The sequence below is a fragment of the Eubalaena glacialis genome, chromosome 12, assembly GCF_028564815.1.
Source record: "Eubalaena glacialis isolate mEubGla1 chromosome 12, mEubGla1.1.hap2.+ XY, whole genome shotgun sequence".
NCBI lineage: Eukaryota > Metazoa > Chordata > Mammalia > Artiodactyla > Balaenidae > Eubalaena > Eubalaena glacialis.
Genome location: NC_083727.1, coordinates 88,964,152 through 88,987,966, shown reverse-complemented (window position 1 = coordinate 88,987,966; position 23,815 = coordinate 88,964,152). Strand labels below are relative to the sequence as shown.

Genomic DNA, 23,815 nt, shown 5'->3' with positions numbered 1-23,815 from the left:
CTAGGTTCTCATTGGGTCCATAGCTCATTTCTTAGATTCTTAACCCAGAATAGTTAACATTCAGAAAGTAAACTCTGTCTTCCAGACCCTTTGTTAATTTCAATTTATCTTTTGCTGTAATTTTTCTTTTAAAGGAGTTTATCATTTATCTACATGGAGAACATCTGCATCTATGCTGACATTAATTTGACTCTAGCTGTTTGTTACTTGCCAATTTGCATCAGTATCCAACATGACTTATAATCATGAACATTTTAAAAAATATCATTATGACTCATCATACTCCACAATGTCTTAATTACATATTGTATCGCATTTGGGTTTAATTTGTTAACACACTTAATGCCATATATACGATATAAAGATGCACCAACAGATACCATTTTATTTCATTAATTTATTTATAGCTATACCTGTATATTTATTAATAATTTATTTTCAATGAGATGCTAAAAACTAGGTTTCGTGATTAAAAAAAGTAAAGTAAAACAAAAGGAAAATCTTGTCTAAAGAGCTGTCAACTCTGTGTCTCCCTTGCCTCCGGTTGATGGCCATGGTCTGTCTTGTTTTCCTTCAAGGCCACAGTTACATTTGTTGTGCAGAATCCTGGCTGCACAAACCTAGAAGCCACACAGTGCATTGACAAAGCTGTTTCCATCCAGGACTTACTCGTTTAATGAGAGTAGGATCAGGAACAGGCACGTGGCACAGAGTCAGTGCGACTGCTTGGTGGGTCTCAGGAATGGTGGGTACCCAGGCATCAGTCCCGCCTGCTGCAACCATGATCAAGCCGCCATCATGTCCTTGAGATGCTTCAGAGACTGTTCTTTTTCCATCATTAATGGTAAAATAGAGGACAGATTCTGATCATTACTTTTAAAAGATTATGGTGAAATGTGAAAGCTCTTTTTAACTAAGGTTTACTAGTTCTATGTCAACTTTCAGATCACTTTGCACTTTAAAGTACCTTGTCACACAAAGAAGTTTATAAACCAGTTAACTTCCTGTTTATTAAACCTAAAACAATCTGGTAAAAGGTAATTGATACAAAAGTGATCCATTTACCATAGGCATTGTTTACTGACAAAACAAAAGAGATATATATAGAGAGAAAACTGGATATTTTCATTGTTGCTTTGCAAATTGTTACCATATATTCATTGTGATTGTTCTCATTTCAAATAATTCAAGTTTTTAAGTTAACAGAACTGAGCAAGATAATTATTTAGAAACTGTTGTAGAAAATTGTGTAATAGAGTACAAAATATAAAAATTCACACTTACTTTGGTTAAAAGTGAAATGCATTCAGATGAATACAATATTCTTTAGGGTAATTAACATTATACCATGATTAAAGGAATGTTAAGAGTTTTCTTTCTGTTGCTTTCAGTGGTTGATGGCTTCTCCTGTTTATGCAGTCTGGGCTCTGCTGGTCTGAGGTGTAAACAGGACTTCGATGACTGCATCCTAAATGCCCATGAGAGCAATTCTACCTGCAAAGATCTGCGTCTGGTTAGTATCCATGAATATTATTAATGTATCTGAATGCAGGCTAGCATAAATTAACCCTTACAGATATAGTTGGCATTTGCCTTTGTTGCATGTTGGTATGTGTATATATACATGTGCATACTTATCAAGATTAGAAAAGAGAAACTCAAGCAATATTTTCTTAACCTAGTAGTAAAAAGATATTCTATTTACCACCATATATAGGTTAATGTAAATATTATAAAATGAGTAGTTTACTCTTTGGATTCACAACTCTTGGTGACATTGAGTTTGTGTAAAATTTCAGAAATTATTATAAAAATGCTGTTAATCTTATAGGAACCACTTTCATCTAACTCAAGGTATTGTATACACACATGTTATATATTCCATCGTCATTTATAATCTTGCATTCTATTTTGATTTCCATCGCTTTCTGTATCCCCATCATTTCCTTCATTCATCTGCATTGGTGCTGTCCCTTCGGTACATATCCATTTGTCATCGCCTTTGTCACAAGCATGTGCAATTCTGCCTTAAACAGACTGTGACACAGTTCGCAAATCAATGGGATCCCTTCTGGCCCTCTGGCTCCTCATTTTTCAGGAAGCCTGACATAAAAAATGTCTACTCAAGGTGGATTCATGGACCAGCTTCAGAAAATATATGACAGGCAACACAAGTTAATGCTGTGACACCAGTGCAGGCTCAGAGCTGAGGCTGTAGCATCAGAGCTGGCTTTCATAAAAGGACTACACTAGTTGAAGTTAGGAAAAAACGCTTTGAAAAACAGATCTGTTTTCATCCATATTTCAACTATCAGTGTACTGACATTGTTTTAACAATAAAAAGATAATTTGTGGCAACTTGTTTCTTTGTACAAGGAAGGCAGACACCTAAATGAAAAATTATAACTAAGGTCTGGATAGCCGTGACCAGACGCATCGATGGCGCAGAGGTTGTCTAGCCACTGTTAGGCATGGGTGTGGTCCAGTTGCTTTGTTTTTGTTCATTCCAGATTCTTCGTCTAGTCTAAGTCAGTCAATCCCATCCCACTTTGGGGGGGGTTATTGTAGGCCTGAGTGTGTCACCCTATGCTGGTCTCTGAGGTAAGAGTGGAATTCTTTCCAGGAAAAGGTTTCCTCACCTGCATATAGGATGTATGTAAAAGGTATATACCTCTTCTAGACCTTCTTACATCTGTATTTTAGACATGTAATTGCAGTTGTTCTTTTCAGGCCCCAAGGAAGGGACAAGGTGCTGTCTAGTGATGAGTGACCTTTAAGGCAGCAGAGCTGAGAGACAGGAGATCAATGCTGATCTCCTGACTGAACCCCCAGGTGCCTGCCCAACCCTTGGATCTAATTATGTGAGATCACTTATGATATATTTTTAAGTATAGCTTGAGTCAAAGTTCCTTTGATTTGCAGGTAAATCATCTAATTTCCATAATGTGATTAAACTTTATTTTAGTCTATGATTTCAGCCATAACTTCAGCAATAATAGAAGTTTATGATAGTAGAAAGAGCTTCATACCCATAATTATAAGATTCCATTTCTACACCTGACCTTGAGACAAATTATCTGTGTGACACTAAGACAGCCTTTTGACAAGTCAGGAACTGCAACTTTAGGAGCCGCATTGTATCAAAGAACAGAACTTCTAAGTAGAGTATTCTCTCATTTATCCATTTTATAAGTTGCCAATAAGAAGCTAGTCAGACTAACTTTAGACAAGTATTAGTTTAAAATCTTGACTCATACTTCCAGAAATTGTTATAATATAATAAAGAAAAATAAGAATTAAAAAAAATTGGAACTCACAGAAACAGAGAATAAAATAGTAGTTATCAGAAATTGGGGGTTGCGGGAAATTAGGAGATGCTAATCAAAGGGTGTAAGTCTTCAGTTATAAACTGAATAAGTTCTAGGGATCTAATGTGACTATAATCTAATAATGACTATAACTAATAATATTATGTGTATACTTAAAATTTTCTAAGAGAGTATGTCTTAAGCATTCTCATTACAAACACCAAAAAGGTACTTATGTGAGGTGATCAATGTGTTAATTAACTTTATTGTGTTAATAATTTCACAATGTATACATATATCAAGCCATCACATTATACACTTCATTTGTCAATTATACTTCAATAAAGACTGGGGGCAGGGAAGAATAAAAAACAAGAAAACAAACAGAAAGCAGCAGGGTTGAAAAGGAAATAAAATTCTCAAACTACATAAAGTTTGCTATCATATTTTATTAATTGATTTAAATGTATTAGAATATACAAGGAGATCATTGAAATTACCTAATTCTTAACTATAATTTATATATCAATTATAAGAAGAAAAATACCACTGGATTGGTGATATCCTTCCAAGAGAAGATGTTATGGAGACAACAGATGGTTTAAAAAATGAATGAATGTTCAAAGCATTTGATAGATTTTAGATATTGTGTCTGGGCCCCAAGGTTACCCTCAGATTTGACAGTTGGCTAGAAAGGCTCAAAAAAACTGATTTATTCCTGGTAAGAGATTATTACAGTGAAAAGTTATAGATTAAAAATAGCAGAAGGAAAGGCAAAGTGGCAAAGTCCAGGAGAAACCAGACACAAGCTTTCAGGTGTCTTCTCCCGGTGGAGCTTGGTGGACAACACTTAATTCTCTGAGAAATGATGTGTGACAAGATGAATGAAGTGTCACCAACCAGGGAAGCTCACTCAAGCCTTGGTGTACAGGGTTTTAATTCAGGTCAGTCACAAGGCATGGACTTTAGCTAACCAGGCTCCACCTCCTGCAGTGTTCAAATTGATACAGCTTGGTCCAAAGCCCCAGGTTTAAAACAAGGCTTTCATCATAAATCACATCATTAGCAGAACTATTGGGCCTAGCCCAAGGTGTCAGATATCAAACACACTGTTACCAGGCAGGATATTCCAAGGCCCAGAGGTTATCTTCCAGGAACCAGTAAAGGGCCTGCCCTTCATTTGGAATATATAGGGTTTGAGCACCCAAGCCTGCTAAGTTAATTATTGCACCAATATTATGTTAAATATTGCATTTTTGTGTAGGAATAAAGAGTACATAATAGTATAATAATAAATTGAAACAAAAAATCATTGCAAAGACACTAAGTCAGGCAGAAAGAGCTAAAAACTCATAATTCTGAAATGAAACCTGGCTAAAACAGACAACAGAAGTAATCAATATAAAGCAAGGTCCAAATTGAGTTTCATATTTTCTTTCTTTCACTGACTCATTAGTAAAGACAATTGTGAAATGCTCTTTGAAGGCTTTAAAGTGGAAAAGAAATAGAATACATAGTTTCTACAAAAAGTTTAATAATTGTAATAAACAAAAGAATGACTTTATTCAGTCTAAGGCACTCATACCTGACTATAAGAGTCAGCAGCCTACTTGTGGTGTGGCTGGAACTCCCCAAAGCAACCCAGGCAATGCCATTGGCATGAGGCGTGTTTCTTCTTTGAACTTGATATGACTGTAGCTTCAAATGAACATTTTCAAAACTGCAGCATTTCCTTATGATTATATGGAATGTGATTTTAGATAAAAAGCAGAAAATCAGAAGACTTTGAAACCAAGAGGAGAAGTATTTTGTAACAACAAGACGATTTTCTTCTCTCCCTTTCTTTAAGGTTCAGTAAACCTACAAAAAACAGTGGGAGGAAAACAAGAAAATTTTGAATACATAGCACATAATAAGATACAGATGTTAAGTCTGGGTAGAGTAAAATTTATTCCCTCGCATAACTTTCTCAGATATGTGTTTGAGAATGACAATTTCCTTATGCTTATTTAAATATGTATAATCAAATTATTCTAGTATTTTTCCTCTCATTTTACTTTCATTTTCCTCTGTATCTTACATGAATAATGAATACTTAATTTTGATTACAGCAGGAGAAACAAAAATAGTGCAGTAGAACCAACATGTGGAAAGAACAAAGATTTTGTTCATATACAACTATTTTAAAACTTATGCATATTATATATACTGGCATATTACAGATATAAATTTTCTCCCAAACAGTCAGGTGCAAAAAACAAACTGAATTTATGTGTTTTCTAGTGAAAAATAAAATTGTCTCTACCTTCCCCACCATATGGTTGCAAAACCCATGTCGGTCATTTGAGAGTTGCCCATGTCCTCCCTTTTGTTTTATAGAGTCGAAGCTGGGGGTGGCAGAGCCAGCAGGGCAATAGCCCTGCTTTGCAGTTCATCTTGGCTGCCACTGAAATGCCCATTGTGTCATTCCCATGCCCTTTTCAAAAACAGGTTAATCTGCCAAATGACTCTAATCCTCTCCTACCAAATCTGGCTCCTGGTACCCTCTCTGCACCCCTCAAGTGCAGGATGGTTAGCTAATTAGTGACCAGGTCCCAGTTGCCCCTTCAGCAAATCATTTGGAACCACTAAAATGTTCTGCTCTCTCTCAAGGATTGCAAACCCTCCATCAGAGTGGAATCGGTCCAACTGCTCTATGTCCAGATACAAAACCTTCATTTTTTTCCTACCCTCCCTCTCCATGAAGATTTGCTTTAATCTCATTTGATGGAAATTAACACCAAGACTCTGACTCAGTGTCAGCTCTTGGAACTCCAGAATCGTCAGAACACAAAGAACTGCCTAACTACTCCTTGATGGAGAAAAGAAAAATTCCAATTTTGTAGCAAAAGAAGACAGTTACACATTTCATTCTCAAAAATTGCTTTGTTATATAGCAGTATGACAAAATTTGTCAAGTGTCAAATGTCTTAGCTCTCAAGTGCCATCTTTACTATGGCTATGTTGTATATTAATATTGCTTTTCAGTCATAGGTCCTATAAAATATCACCTAAACTATTAAACCTCCAAATAATGAGTTTTTTTCTTGTTCATTTTTAAACTTTATTAGGTTAAATATCTTGCAAGTTTTTGGTAATTTAAAGAGTAAAGAGGAGGTTTGGAGATTGTCTGGCTTTGACATGGATTTGTTCTATGATTTACCACAAGCCACTTAACTTATTAGATCCATAAAATTAAGAAGTGTTAGAACATTCCTCAGATTCACTATATATGGAACAAAATTTAAAGGCAATATAGCTCTTCATTTTATTTAAGTATCAGAATATACATAAGCAAGTATCTATTACTGGACTTTTTAGTTGGGTTATCAGTTTCTTCAATCAAATGAAAGAATTGGACTCAATTGTTCTTAACCAGGGAACAATTGCTTAAAATTCTGATTCAGCTGCTGAATCCAGACACCTGGATAATTCGTGATTCCTTGCGATCTTGAGAATCACAAGGAATCACAAATTATCGAGAATCACTGGACTAGGTATCCAGATGGCACTTTCCAGCTCTAAACTTTTCTGATATTTGGGGTGGAGTACAGAGGTTACTATTTCATGTGTACTGATAACTCACAATTTAGCACCTTATATGAGAAATAAAGGACAGTCTGAAAAAAAACGAGAGAGTTATTCCCTGTGTTTTTAGCAGCATATTTCATTGCATCTTACATTTAACGTATGATTTCTCTTTTGGATTATTCCATCTGTTTCAGTGCTTTTATCTTTTGGGGTTTTTTTGTTTGTTCGTTTTGTTTTCAATTATACATCACTTTTATTAGTTCCAACCCCAAGTTTTCCTTAAAACAGTAATATTTCACTTTTACTGTTTTTATATCCATTAAAGCCACCCCACCTTACTGCAAAATTACCCCTATGCAATTAAATACTGGATCCGTGCACTTTGATTTTGTTAACAAGTGAATAGAGAAGATTCTCTCATCCCATTGAGAAAACATTTTCCTCCGACACCTTGGTCTATCTTGGTTTTCTTTAAAAGAGTTCTAGCAAAGGGCTATTTCAAAGGTTGATTCTTTCTCCTTTCACGATGTGCGCTGGAAATTCCCAAACATCCTTCAGGCTGACGTCTTTCACTCCATAGATTTACTGACTAACCCTAAGACTTCCTTTCCAATGTTTTCTTGATTGGTGCCATTCACATCGATGTAGTGGCGGTTGGCATCCACGAAATGGTGGGAAATTGCCTTCCGGAATCCTTGACTTTTGTTCCGAACCAGATTCATGGACAAGCAAAGGATGAAAGAAAATGGTGTCTCTCTTCTCCTTCATGATGTGCACCCAGGTGTTATTTCTGTCATAGTCTTGAACCCCGTGGAACATGATGTTAAGCCCTCCCTCTCAGTGGGAATAATCGTGTGGTTTCAAGGGACCGTTGTGTGTCCCTGGGAGCAAAACCAGGCAGCCGTTGTTCCGCTCGATGTTCTCCATGACCGTCCAGGCACAAACGATGCTATTGCTGGGCCTTAAGGGGAAATAGTGCAGATCCTCGTGCAAGAGGTGACGGACGGGATGTCTTCTGCCTGAATCTGGAGGTTTGTTTATCAGCATTGTATGCATGGCCATAACATTGGGTCCAGTGAAGCACTCCACATATTTCAGAATTTCAGGGAGGGTGCAATATCTGAAGAGTTCCTTATCTTCTTGGAAATCTTGGACCTTGGTAATCACTTTCTCACTTGGCATATATTGTGATTTTGCAATGGTCACATCTTTCATCACCATCAATCCCAATGGTTTCACCTCTTTTTTGCAGATTCTGTCAAACTCATCCCTCAAGTGTTGAATATCAGCATCAGTCACCAAATTTTTAATGACAAGAAACCCATTTTCTTCATAAATTTCTCTGTTCTAGGCTTAGAACATTATTTTCACGAGTATACTGGAATTGTTGACTATGGAAACTGGCAGGAGAAACAGCCCCTGAAGTGGGGTGAGTTATGATGGCCTAGGCCTGGCGGTGGCGAGGTATCACAACAAGATATGCAGACAGGGGAGGCGTGGTCCTTGTCCATGGCCTTGGGGGGAACACCGGTGGCCGGGCCTTGGCCCCACTTAACTTTGAGGGCAGCCCCGCCTCCCCAAGGCTGAAGAGGCTTCAGTGCTTTTTTTTTTTTTAATTTATTTATTATTTATTTTTGGCTGTGTTGGGTCTTCGTTTCTGTGCAAGGGCTTTCTCTAGTTGCGGCAAGCGGGGGCCACTCTTCATAGCGATGTGCAGGCCTCTCACTATCGCGGCCTCTCTTGTTGCGGAGCACAGGCTCCAGACGCGCAGGCTCAGTAGTTGTGGCTCATGGGCCCAGTTGCCCCGCGGCATGTGGGATCTTCCCAGACCAGGGCTCGAACCCGTGTCCCCTGCATTGGCAGGCAGATTCTCAACCACTGCGCCACCAGGGAAGCCCAGTGCTTTTGTTTTTAAGACAAAGGGAATAAATCTAACTTTTTCATACCAATTCTTTTCTGAAGGACATAATAATGTATTGTTTTCGCCTCACTTGCAATAGCTTAGTGAAGTGTCAATCTCTTTATGTATTGACATTTGCTAATCAGAAAATTTGTGCATGAAATTATAACTTTTCATAAAGGCTGGATATAATGCTTCAAATCATTTTGAGAGTATTAAAAAATAATCAATGGCTAATTGATTGTAATGCTATCCCAAAATTCAATTAAGTCTTTTGATTAAATTGATTAGTTACAAGGCCTTCAGTAATGAATATATAGCAAAAAAGTTTAATCTAAATCGTGATGCATCAGCTAACAACCAAACTCATGGTTAAAAATGGCACTGTAGTGATTAGGTGACACAAAATGAAGTCCTTTGGGTATGTCCATTCTAAACAGCCTACTTTTGTTTATGTAGAATAAGATCTGCCTAAAAAATTTTATTACCCAGATCTCTACTTTTCATTACACAGATTTTAGCCTAAGAATTTATTGAGAATAATTTACATTTATGAAAGTGGTTCAATGTGATGGGTGTCAGTTTTCTTTCCTTTCTACAATACGGTAGATTATAGAATTGTTTTCCTTGTATAATCCAAGAGGAATATAGAATTTTAGTTCATTCATCTGATGATTGTATAATTCTTTCAATGTATTCCCCTCAATTGTCAATTTTGGTCAGCTAATATGTCTGTCTGAAGCACCCCATTTCTTCACCTCTAATCTGTTGTTTTCAGTCTGTCATGGTAGTGAAACACATGACCAAATTTGTTAGGATTATATGCAAAGTAAAAACAAATGGATTCTAGAAAAGATTTGTTGATCCACCTGAGTAAAGAAATACATGAGCTTTAATACTTTGGACTTCTTATATCTACTTTGGAAGCTCAGACATATTTTTCCTTCTTTCTTATTCTAAGATTCATTACAGAGAAGTGAATTTTACAGATGGTTGAGTTTTGAGGTTTAGAAATCTGTGGAGCAGTGTGAATTTCATAACTGTTGTCTAAGAATGTAACTAAGAGAGAAATTTTCCATTTTCAGAGTCTCCAGTAAAAGTGGACAGTTCCTAGAAATAGTCCAGTTTAAAAAATGATTTAGAACTGGTTGAATGCAATTTCCATTGCCAACATTAGCCAAAATACATCAATAAATAGGTTTATTTTCAAAGCATTATCAGACAGGTTAAGCTTCAAAGTATTTCAATACCGGCATTGTACTTTTATATTATTGTTTGTTGTATTTACGTCACTATAACTAGGACTCAATTCTGGGCTTCACAATTTATTTCTGAGAATTTAGTGAATAGTTACACAGTAATTTATTTTTTTTCCTAAAATATATTCTTTCTACCATTTACATGGATGCCATTTTCAAGTAGTTGAGTCTATATAAAACTCTTTTTAGAAAGCTGTCATGTTGTGTTCAGATACTGTTTTTAAGATGATAATAAGAGAAAAGACACACATCTTCCTTCAGAAGAACAGGTTGACTTAACAGTATATTATTAACTGACAAGAGCAGTGACCAAAGAACTGTAAATCCTTCCTCTCCATCAATGAAGAGCTCCATTGTATTCTAACTCTGTGTCATCCCAATCCCCCATTTGTCTGTGAGGAGTTTATCAATTGTGAAGAGTGTAGGAAATTTTGAATAAAAGAGTGGATATGTATATGTAGAAACAAGCATATGTGCAAATGTGCATACACATGTGAGTGCATACACACAAAAGAGAATATGTCTTTGTTCTTTAGCCGTTTGCCAACCATCCTGATTTAAACAGATAGCAAGAGGTTTCCAACATCAAGTTCTGGAACCCAGGTTAATTACTTCATATATGAACTTGTCTTGGTTATAATACATACAGATTAATTAGAGCTAGCAGATAAATAGTTTCTTCACGTAAACTGATGAAAAGCTTTGGTTAAGAATAACAGAGAGTGGTCTTTGCATTTTCTCGATTATAATGGGTCAGGTTGTGCAGCATGCCTTTCACAACCAAAGGCTGCTTGCACATAGGGGACAGGCCTTTGAGGCCCACAGCTTCCCTTCCTAGCTGTGCCACCTCAAACAAGTCACTTATCCTTTCTAAGCCTCACTCAGCTCATTATAATAATGCACATATTAATAACAGTTACTTTGCAGGATTGTTATAAAGATTAAATAAGATACTGCATGTAAAATACTTAACACATTGCTTGCCACGTATAAAGCAATTAACAAATATAAACCATATTTTATGATGCTGAGAAGGAGGAGGATTTAATTGTGGCTACAGAAAAAGAGAGAGACAGGGAGGAAAGGAAGGAGGAAGAGAGGGAGAGAGAGGATATGAGAGAGAGAGAGAGACAGGGAGAGAGAGAGAAAATAAAGGATAAATGAATGAATGCATGAATGGATTGAATGGGCAGGTCTTTATCTCTATCTCTTTAGCTAATTTTAGATTTCTCAGAGACTAAGAATCCCATAAATTTCCACATCTGTGACTCTACTCCTGTTTTGTAAATAAGTTCATTTGTACCCTTTTATATGTGGAATTTTTTAGATTCCACATATAAGCAATATCATGTAAGAGAGGGGATGAATTGGGAGATTGGGATTGACATATACACACTATTATGTACAGAAAAGATAACTAACAAGGACCTACTGTATAGCAAAGGGAACTCTACTCAATACTCTGTAATGGCCTATATGGGAAAAGAATCTTAAAAAAAAAAAAGAGTGAATATACGTATAACTGATTTACTTTGCTGTACACCTGAAACTAACACAACATTGTAAATCAACTATACTCCGATACAAATTTTAAATAAATAAATATAAAGCATATTACATACACACACACAAAAGAATCTCATAGAGTCTGTACTCATCCCAAGATTCCAGGGATTTGGCAACTGCTGATAGCTTTTGTTCTACATGATCTCAGGCTGCTGGGGTTCTTGGGCAATCTTTTAGGACTTGATGTGAGATTGCTACATTTCTTTTTTTTTTTTAATTAATTTATTTATTTATGGCTAAATTGGGTCTTTGTTGCTGCGCGTGGGCTTTCTCTAGTTGCAGAGAGCGGGGGCTACTCTTTGTTGCGGTGCGCGGGCTTCTCATTGCGGTGGCTTCTCTTGTTGCGGAGCACGGGCTCTAGGCGCGCGGGCTTTAGTTGTGGCTCTCCGGCTCTAGAGCGTAGGCTCAGTGGTTGTGGCGCACGGGCTTAGTTGCTCCACGGCATGTGGGATCTTCCCAGACGAGGGCTCGAATCCGTGTCCCCTGCATTGGCAGGTGGACTCCTAAACACTGCGCCACCAGGGAAGCCCGAGATTGCTACATTTCTGATGAAATGCTCTGCATATGATGGACACAAAGCAGAACACGTCCACCTGTCCCTCTTCAGACATCTGTCTGCCTTCAGACATCAAGCCTTTAATCTGGCTAACTCCACCTAAATTTTAGTGCCACAGCCTTCCAGGTTAGTTCCCCTGATTTAGTTGCTGGCCTTCTCTGCCCTCTCAAAGCAAGAAGATCTCCTGTCATCTAAGTGCTGCACTTAAAAGACTAAGATGAAAAATCCATCTTCTATACTTAAAAAAAATCTGGAACAAAAACTCAAGAGAATCCCATGTGATTGACATAGATATAAGTGTGAATGAGTATATGAACATATATACAGACATATAGGTCTAGAGTGTTATTACTGATCCTGTCACTTTTAAAATATATATACAATCAAGGGCTAATTGCATGTCAGAAAATGTAGATCCCACTATTTTCTGTGCTGTGGTGTGCCTTTCTAGGACTGCTTTTATAGGTTACTGGTATATCATAGAAGATGTATTTTAGAAAGAAAAACACAAGCCTCTTGGAAATAAGCCAGGTTTCTCATGGTCACACTGTGATGTAAAGCAGAGTTAGAATGGTCTGCAGATTCCGTGCCTCTCCCATATTTTCCTTCTCTCCTAGACCTCGCTGAGCCTCTGCAAATATCAGAGCTTGAGTTCAGTTGCCCACAGGACTCACAAAACTAAAAAGGATGAGAATCCTGAGATCAAATCAGTATTTCAGAGACGCCATAACACACCACAATCACCTGTACCGTTTCTGAAAATACCTGCTAATTGGGACTCACTTCCTGGGGATTCTAATTAAGCAAATAGGAATGAGGTCTTAGCCTTTGTGTCTTTAAAGTACATCACAGAAGGTTCACATGCAGAGGCATAGTGCATAAATACAGGATCCTGGTGGTCACTGGGCTGCCTATCCCAAGCAACACTCAGCAACCAACCAGGGCTCAACTGGATGGAAGCCTGCACTCAGAGGACAGACCCTTTCAGGGAATGGGCTGTCCACAGGTAATGCAGCCAGAGACTAAAATTAAAGCGCCAGCTTCTTATCTGCAGATTAACTGGAACTGAAAAGAATGTAGAGCTAGAATTATAAAAAGTAAATGTAGGATTAAAATAGAGACTTAGAACGCTAATCATTGCTTTCTCTCTCAAATGGGAACTTTCTATGGAAAAAGTGATCTCCTTAGCTGGTTTTGACAAGCAAGTCCAAAGGCCCTAGTCATCAAAGGAGTGGCTGTTAGATGACATTGGTTTGGAAGGAGTAAGCTGACCAGTTAAGAGACAAAATATTCAGAAAGGAAAATTCCAGAAAGTTCCAGAAAGCAAAACTTGAATTTGCCTCCCAATGACAACCATTTTCATAGCGTTTAGTATTTATAACTATTTACCTAGCATTTTCATTGTATTAGGTATTATAAATAATCTACATAGGATTTAAAATATACAGGAGGATGTGTGTAGGCTATATGCAAATACTACACCCTTTTATATAAGGCACTTGAGCATCCAAGGATTTTGATATCCTCAGGAGTCCTGCAACCAATCCCTGGAGGATACCAAGGGATGGCTGTACACAGTTTCTACTAAATTATGATTTGATATTTGCAGGGTACTTGGAGTTTGAGAGTGTGAAGCCAACCTCTTGCTACCCAACTGAGATTTTCTTCCAAGATTTGAATGGGAACTTCAGATACAAATCCTATATGATGTAAATTGGACCCTTAATGCTATAAGCAGCCTGGAGCATACTGAGAACTGCTGTTCAGTTCTTACTAAAGCTTGACAGAGAACCAGAGCTGTAGAGGGAATATTGGTAAGAAAAGATACCGTCATTTCATCAGTAGTTGCAGTAAGAGAAACTTACAGCATCTGGGTACAAGTGCCCTGGACGTAAGAGAGGTAATGGAACACAGGAACATCAATTCCTAGGCTTACAAGCAGGTTACTAGAGCAGAATTTACTTCTGAACCAGAAACGTAGTATGGAGAACATTCACAATCTTATAAAAATCGACAGCTTTCCTCTTTGGTGGGATACTCAGCTGGCAAACTCATTTAATGGCTATAGTGACTGGAGGGAGATATAACCCTGTAATTGTGGTGCAATGCATTTTAGAACTTGTTATGATATTTTACATTTGGTAAGAGAGAGATGGACTGAATCAGAAACAGCCAGATCACGGAGCATGAAAAGCATTACTGGAATGGTGTGGAAAATTAAGGAGGAGTCTAGCGATAGGCACTGAGAGACAAGTGAGAATTGGTGGTAGTATCATGAGGTGAGAGGAGTCTACAAGGAAATATTCAGAGGACATTGCTGTCCCTCACTTCTTAAAGCAGGTGTTTATTGCCTTGCCACAGATTTTTGAAGTCCAATTTTCATTCTTCAGATGACTGGGAGTATGTCAAGTGAATGACTTCAATCCAGAAATTATCCAAGGTGATAGCATAAAAATGTATTTATACAAATTAAAGCTTGAATACTAGAGCTATTTATTGAAGATGCGTTCTTACTAAATAAGTTAAATTTAAATTTTGAAGTGTAAAATTTCTTAAAATTTGGCTTTTAAGATATTTTATTAAATGTTCTGTATACACATAAGAGTGAATGATTTTTATAATGGAAAAGGTTTTAAGGTATTGTATTTTAATCCAGCTATAAATATATTTTAATAAACTCAAAATTTACCAAAAGAAATTAATTTTAATTACAAACCCCTCAATTTAATAAGAAAAACTCCTAAGAGGAAAGTAACTGCCGCATGGCTTCTTTTTCATTACTGAGGATTGGAATAATGTACTGATCATCAAACATCAAAAAAGCCAAAGATTTTGAAAACATTTTCTAAGTATATGAGCCCCTGGTCACTCTGCAGTGGTACCAATTACTGCACTTAAGCCACCAGGGAGTTTGTTCCTACTGTGTTCTAGTGGACACAGAGAGAGGAACAATTTTTTCTTAAAATTTGCCAATCTAACTAGCTAATCAATGGATTTCTGTCATGTGTCCTCTCAATTTTTTTCTTAAATTTTATGTGATGAATTGGAATAAATATATCCACAATTAACACTAACTCTTTGGTCTGACTTTTAAGTATATTTTGGCATCCTAAGACAAACTAAACACTTTTAAAAATAAATGAATTTGAACCAAATCTAAAACAATATTAAAATTAATACTATAAAAATCCAAGGGAATATAATGTAGAAAAACATTTTTAATTTGTTACATATTGTCCAATTGTAATTTGGTGCTTATTATTGTCTCTAAGGGGAAACAACTGAATGAATAACTCATGAAAATCAAAATTCAAAACCAAACTATAATCAGTGTTGTTATGATTTATGTATAGATGTCTGTAAAACCCTAATACAATCAGATCTTATTGTAGAGCAAGTTATGTATCAATCATTATATATGCCTATTGAGATGTTCCTGTAGAAAAAAAAAGTTTGTTTTTTATTCCTCCTTAGATAAAAAGTTTGACTTAATTTAGATAAAAGAAGACAAAATTGTTCCAAGTAAATTCTTCTAGAACTGCTTAGATTGTGGAGGGGAGCAGAGAACCATAAAGGGCAGGAATGAAATAAGGAGGGCATCTTCCCCGTTCCTCCAGACTGGTGACTTAACCAAACAAGTGGGGCCGGAGCCTGAGGTGCTTACTGAGAGGCTTAATTAGTCAGACCAGAAAATCGTTTGTTTCTTCTTGTTGTTCATGCAGTTAACAGGCAGATGGAAGAGGAGAAGTTCTAGCCCTAAGCAAAGTCATAATATTTCTGTGGGTTAAGACCTTTTCACAGGATCCTGGTGATTTTTTGAAAAAAGCAGTCTTTATTGGCCATCTGCTTTTGCTCTCAATGATGACCTGTGATTGCATCAGTCTAACTGCCACCTACTGGACCAGTTTATACAAGGACTGTCCTATATCTGTGTAGTCATAAAACAGGAGATACTCCTTGTCACATAAATGCAAAAGCTATACCAGAAAATTAATAAATGTGATGTCAAGGGAGGACCCAATATATATTCATTTTCTGATCTTGATCAAGAGTTATAGATCCCATGAATTTTATAAATAGTTTATCATTTCTTTGTGAAAGGGAGACAGAATCTGAAAAATTCTTGAAAACCTGAAATTTCCAGAAGCTAGGAAAGAAACTTATTTCTGCTAGCAGAAACTTGTTTTCCTACAATTGGAGTGGTGTTGATGGGGCTGGGCTGGGGGGACAGATGACACTAAATCCTGGATTACATCAGAGGGAGCAGCCCACGAGCAAAAGAGACCCTGGGCTGCACTGTAAGATGCAGAGGTAGTTCAGATTTCTTTACTGTGCAAAATGTCATAAATCCATTGTAAATAAATTTATAAGAAAGTATATATTTTCCAGTTTAAAGTCACGTCTTATCTGACAATAATCTATACTAGCTAATTATTTTTTATGTTTTCAAATAATTCCATGGTCTTATTTTTCTTGTATACTAAGATTGATTACTATAGAGTGCTGAGCTACCTTTTTAAATTCTCTAAGTAACTCTTTAATAACATTAAAATCCAATTGCAAAATTATTGCACATTCTTTTGTAGACAGTTTAGAAAACTAGGAAAAAAACAGCAAATTTTTTTAAAAAGTTATTTTGAATTTTATTACTAAAAGAACCATAACCAGTATATTCTGCTCCAGAAAACTATATGGAAAATACTGTCTCATATCTTTTAGTTTTCAACTGATCATTCAATAACTTAACTGCTCCTTTAGAAGATAAGTCATACAGTGGGATAATCAGTCCAGAATGGGGTCATCTCTTCTCCATCACTGGAAGAGTAAGAAGGAGTGTGGTTTATGTGGAGGCCTAGGGACTAAATCTGACCTGAGAGGACTGTAGTTTGGGTTCTGGTAGTTGTTCTGTAATGGTTTATGTTTGAATTACCTTCCAAATTTAATATCAGGAAAATGTCATATTTGAATCAGAATGTCCATCTTCTTTTGAATAACCAGGGTATCTGGTAAGTCCAGGCTGGTTGTGACATAGAAAGCCTTCCTGGAGTTGGTGACCTCTCCGTGCTTTAGACACTGCTCTCCTTTGGTGCTTTCTCAGTTTACTAGTACCTGATGGCCTCCACCAAACGTCTACAGTGCTGGTGTCTGAACCCTACAAAATAGTGAAAGCTTGTTCCAAACTGATCTTCCTCTGTTCCAGGGTTTTATGAGCTCTCCATTTAAAGACTGGGCTACAGGGTATTTTTCCACCAAGACCCAAGCTGTGGAAATTACCCTTACATAAATCAAAAACTTAGAAACAATAACAAAGAAAACGTTCTTTGCCTGGTAGTAAATCAGCATGTTCATTTTACAGTAACCTCATTTATGCAACTACAGGGGAAAGAAAAAAGGGTGGGATCTTTAAACAGGCTTCATAATAGAATCACAATATCTTTTAAATAATGATTTAAAATTTGTGGCCAGCAATTTTTTTCATCTTATCCTTTTAATGTACTTTTCTGAGCACAATTTTTGTGCATAGTGTGGGAACTTTAGTGTTGTAGTAGACTCAAATGAGTGTGTATGTATTTATTATCTATCTGCTTATCCTGACACAAATAGCTCATATACTTCCTCATTTCTTATATTCATGCTGAAGAATGAGTAGACTAATTGACATAATGCAGTGATCTATCTTTTTTTATGTTTTCACTAGAGAAATAGTACACTCTGCTGAGACAGGTTCAGGTAAGTAAGTCTCTCTTACTCCACAGTGTACCTTATTCTGTGTAGGCAGCAAAGATTCCTGTTGGCATTTGGCCCGTAGTTGACCTCTTTCAGAGCTAATTCCTGTGCAGTTATACTCTGCAAGTAAATGAAAAGATGAGGTGTAATATGAATAATTTATCTTTTAAAGGATCCAGAATATCAATGTGAAGGAAAAATAAAACTGACATGAAGTTCATAATATGATATGACATCTATTTATTTAATAGATTTATGCTTGACAGCCATTTCTCTGGTACTGACAAGCATTACAAGGATTTTTTTAAAAAACACTTCCTAAATATATTTAGATCTTGTTAACAAAGAGCTGAAAAATAAAGATTCTATGTAAATCACATACAAACATATTCTAATTAGTTATTATTATAGTAACGTTAATTATTATTATATGTTATTTATTATACATTATTTTAAAGGTTTACATTATTAATAATTGCATCTGGGGTTTTGCTGTAAAATTCTAATTTATTAACTATAAATGCATTGCAGTGAAATGATTGGAAAATTTTTGTATAAATTATATTTATACATTTTCTAAGACATCTACCATTAACTCTAAATAATGATATCTACTTTAGGTTATTAATATTTAATAAAATTAAGTTTTTAAAAACTTCAAAATCATTTTAAAATTTTCTCTATATATCCATAGTGGTTGAATTCAATGACAATGGATATCCATGGCACTATTGGGTCAAACTTTTGTAAACAGTCTCCGAACTTCTTTGAGTTTGATTCCCTATTAATAAAATATTTTGTTCATATATTTCTAAAATATGAATTATTTGTAAATTACATGCTACATGACTTATTCCACTAATACAATTATAAAAACATGCACACAAAATATCAATAAAAATATAATACAGTAAATAAAAAATAATTGTAAATGTTAGATTGCTTATTATTAATCTAAAATGTTTGCTTATTTTAAATTTATTATAATTGACTCATGAGTGCAGTGTAATTAAATGTGCCATCACCTTTTTTTAATTGTTGAATTTTGGCATAGTCATTTGAGTCAGGTTCTAATTTCAATTTGTGAAAATACCTGATTTTAAGAACTGACCAAGATGAAAAAGGTACCATATGGTGGTACATAATCAAAAATAGAAAAAGTCTAACATTAGTTGTGCTTCCTAAATCCTTATATTTACGTTTCAACTACACCCACTAATTATGCAAACCCTGCAGAGAGAAAGGGGAGATACTGCTGCTGGCTTGGTCTTCTCTGCTCCCCTTTTTTGGCTACAGGTACTACTGTGGCTGATATTCCTGAAATCTATGATTATCTGGTTTAAGAAGGTACCTCTTACTACAGTGAGGTGCTTTATTTATTGTTCTAATTCTTTGGAGTCACTGCAGCTGGTACCATCTGACAACAGCTTTGGCAGGGCAGGCTCTCTCCTTCATCTGTCACTTATAATGCCCTCTTTACTCCATGACACATCCCATCACTCTCTTCTAGCTCAAGAGGAAACCTTCTTGAGAGGATCCCTTTAAAAATGGTCAGCAATATTTCTTCCATTTCTTTGGATTCCACTACTACTGAGGCAGTAAAATAAAGTAGCTGAGATCTCGGGTCTGGAGCCAGACTGCTGTGTTCAAATTGTGGCTCAACCACCTATAAACTATAACTTTGGTCTAATTATGTCATTTTTCTGTGCTACAGTTTCCTGAGCAATATGAGGAAATATAAGGGTAGAATATGGAAGTAATTGCTATTTTTGTTAGGTGATCAGGAAAAGTAAAAGGAGATATTGAAGTAAAGAGCTGAAAAAAGTGAGTGAGGCAGTGAGCCATATGGATGATCTTGGGAGAGTGCTCAAGGTGAAAGGCACAGCAGGTGTCAAATTCTCCAAGGAAGAGCATGTTTGGCCCGGCAAAAAATAGAAAGGGAGGTGAGTGTGGCTAGAGTGAGAAAGGATGGTTGAGAGTTGATGATTCAGAAAGAAGGAATGGAGGCAGATGACCACAGACCTAGCAGGCTCTCACAAAGACTCCAGTTTTTGCTCTGAAAGAGGAGGAGAATCAATGAAGGACTTTGAATAGAAGTTTGACAAAGTCTCACTAAAGTTTTTTTCTTTTCCTTGCATTTAGTTCTTCTTTGCTCTGCCACAATGCATTCTAACGCAGTGAGCTCACCTGTCCTATTTCCCCACACAAGCTTCCTGAGAGCCAGGGTCATTAATCATTCATCTTTGAATCTACGGAGCCTACTACACCACCTGGATTAAAATAGATGCTCAATGACTATGTGCTGAAGGGATGAATTTAAAAAGGAGGAAAATTAAGCTCTGAATTAGTCAGCTGAGCACAGTAAAAAGGTCTGTGTTCTGAAATTCAGTACGTATGGAGTTTTTGCTCAGAAATACTGGCTTTGTGACCTTAGGGCAATTCTGTAGTTACTGATTCACTAATCAAACCTTTTTGATTTGATTCTATGAACAAAGTATGGCATCTCTTACATTACCTGGATCTGAGTTTTCTTGCTTTTACAGTGAGAGCTGTACCTATCTGTAAAGCCCTATGCTCTTTCAAGACCTATTCTCATTTTAAATTAAGGGTATCATGAGCCTCAAGAAATTTTTGTCTTAACTCGCTCAAATGGACCATTTCCCAGATACATTTTAATGAAACTGAAGACTAGAAACTATATCCCAGCTATTAAAGCCTTAGGCCTATTGAGAAGTCATTAGTTTTATAAAACTTTAAAATGCTTTCTCCCATTCAATTTGACATTGCTAATGATCTTGAGTCTACTTTTCCTCTTGATATTCTTATATTGTCTAATTCATAAAACTTAACAAAGCATATGTCACATATAAACTTACATCACTCTTTAATGTAAAAGAGATAGGGACACATTAAAATATATGCATTAATGCAGCTGCATAAAAGCAACTATATTTGTTACCATCAGACATGCTGTGATATGAATTCAGCCACTAATTACTGAACTACACATTTAATAATTCATGTTTCATTAACAATGTACCATAAAAATACAGCATATAAAGGAATATATTATATATTTATTGTGGCATTCTGGAGAATTATCTTGAGGCTAAAGACTAATTTAAAAATATGATCATCCTTATCACACATTCTGGGCTATTTCATGAAACAGCCATATATTCTGTTTATGACCTAGTTTTAACTTGGCTCCTCTGAAATTTTTCTGCACTATTTTTAGTGCCTTGAGGGAGTAGGGTGGGATTTAAACTAAGACCATTTTTCCATAATCATTGGACATTACTGTAGCACATGGAAATAATAATAAAATTTAGCATTGCCGTATTTTATGTGGAGGGAAAGAATAAGCTTGTAGTACATTTTCTGTTACTGCCCATTACAGGGTGGATATCTTGTCTGTATTTTTTTTCTTGATTGGCAAAAACAAAAACAATGGAAACAAAATGTGTCATTTGTTTTACTTGACATGTGTTCTATTATATACGATTACCTGGGACCATAGTGTTTGGTGGTATCCCCGAGGATTGCATGGCTCTTAAATGGTGACATCTCAAGGAATGCCCACAATGGTGTTGACTTCATCTTATATGGAAAATAACTTGTCATTGACCAAGAATGGCAGCTTACAATTCTCAAAATTGTAATGCATGTTTGTTAATTAATCTAGGTAATTGTATATCTTTGAAAATATCCCTCATTGTTCATGTGACTATATTGCTTAAACATATTTTTATTGCATATCAAAAGGAGTCATTTATTTTGACTATATATATATATATATATATATATATATATATATATATATATATAAACAATAAGTATTTTGCTCAACTTATTGACCTTGACATTGGTCCTCATGGGTTATTTAACTTTCTTTATCCCCCTTAACATATTCTACTCTGTCGCTGGTATAATTGACAGGACCTACCTGTCAACAACTGATCTTTGCTTTTTCTCCTCTCTCTTAACTTATAGTCAGATGCTTCCAGGATCCATGCCCTGATCTGGTTGCCCCTGGAAACTTGGAAAACCTCCCAGCTGAAGCCAATGTCCATCTTTAAGCTCCTTCTAAATAATTAGTTTCACATCTTAGCTTTCTTTGCTTCAGGTCTCCAAAACTTGGTGGTGTTTTTTGTTGTTGTGGTTTGTTTTTCTAGTAGGGCATCTACCTCAGTAGTGGAAGATACACTGCTTTTACTTATATTTCTATTCTTTTCTTTAATGATAAGGTCTTAAGATCCTATAAGACAAAATGTGTTCCTTTAACCAGGGAAGTTTTGGGAAATGCAAATTCTCAGGCCTCATCTCACACCTATTGGATCAGAAACTCTGCAGTGAGGCCCAAAAACCTTAACAAGCCTTCCACAAAATTCTAATCTCACTAAAGTTTGAAAAGTACAGCCATCAAGCTTTTGTGTCATCTAGGATTTTGAACTTCTTCTTCCAACCACAGTGGGTTTGGCCTTGATTTTTTCCTCTGGGTACGTCCTGATTCAAATTTGCTTTCCTGCTTCTGAGTAATGTTCTCATCCGGGACACCACAGTGGGAAAGCCTGGATTCTTTGCTTCCAAATATTGTCCATAGTGAGCTCTCCTCCCTGTTCTATATGTTTTAAAGTAAGTGCTTTCCTAGGACCTTTGATTAACTCTAATGGGATAGATTCATCTCAATCTTTCCCAGGCAAGGCCCGAGAAACATCCCTTATTTATGAACTCTCCTTTTAAATTCTTAGCCCCAAAAAACAAAGAAAAATAGTACTAAGTGTAATGTATTTCCCAATTAGATTTACACTATTAGATGTCATTAGGAAAGCGACTATGATTGCTCTTCTTTTCCATAGGAGATAGTCACCTTACTTTCCCTAAGTCATCCTGCCAAATTTACCATGATTTTAGCACTTGTAATATTAATTAATATGCTAATATAGTTTGATTTACATATTGTGGGAAATTTGTTTCCATCTCATTTTAATTTCACATTGGCTGCTTCATAAAATTATTGAAACACATTTGAGACGGAATCATACCTCTCTTTTTTCTCTATGTGAATGGAGATGGATCTCATAACATATAATAAATATTAGTTGATAAGATGGTTAAGCCAAAAATAGGTCTTTGCATTATGAAATAGGCTAATACTATAAATTTATAAGCCATTCCACTTTGAGCATACCGCATTTTATATTCATCACGTACTGATTTTTAAACTAATGACAAGAAGTGTTTCCCAAAAAGCAACTGTGAAATACAACTGAACATGTCTAATTTGACAGCTTCTTTACATCGTCACCTGCTTTTCAGCAATAATTATTTGTATTCTTAGTTCTTTTCCTTTTTATTTTAAAATGCACGTGTTTCACTATAATGCATGCATTTAATAGCAAATAATAAGTATAAAGATAGTCAAATATGATTTTCACTTTAAGTAGTTTATTTAAAAATGTTACTTGAACTTAATGCAATAATTAATCTATAGATATTACTTAAAATGTAGCTTAAAAATTTTTATCAAATCCATTTTTAAAAATTATAATAGCATATAAATATTCTCCAAATTTTAATACAATATTTGGCTCTAAGTTATATTTCTTTAACATAAAATCTATTTTCAATATAAGTATTACTGAATGATTATGCTTTGCTTAGTAAATTGAAGGAAAATTTATGAAGTAGGAAAATCAAAAGGAGGGATTTTTAGGAGTTTATAAAAGGTACAGAAATTTACTATGAGACCTCTCTGATCTTAATAACCCTTCATTTATATACAACATCCACTTTAGCTATGTTTGCAGTAAATGACCATTTGTTAACAGTCAGTTCTTCTTCAGGGGGTTATTATTTTTTAAAGGACAATTATTTATGTTAATGTGATATATATGGGGAAGTTGGAATTGCGATAGAGAAAGAAAAA

The 23,815-nt window shown here is 35.8% G+C and overlaps 1 protein-coding gene and 1 pseudogene across 1 annotated transcript in view; one reads left to right on the top strand and one right to left on the bottom strand.

Moving 5' to 3' along the window:
- The window catches only part of EYS (eyes shut homolog), a 1,734,738-nt gene that overhangs the window by 464,431 nt on the left and 1,246,492 nt on the right, over positions 1-23,815 (top strand). Inside the window, exon 12 of the mRNA XM_061207220.1 lies at positions 1,392-1,513. Within this exon, the coding sequence (XP_061063203.1) occupies positions 1,392-1,513 (122 nt within the window). The remainder of the gene's footprint in view (positions 1-1,391; positions 1,514-23,815) is intronic.
- Positions 7,377-21,959, bottom strand: LOC133102636 (phytanoyl-CoA dioxygenase, peroxisomal-like; annotated as a pseudogene).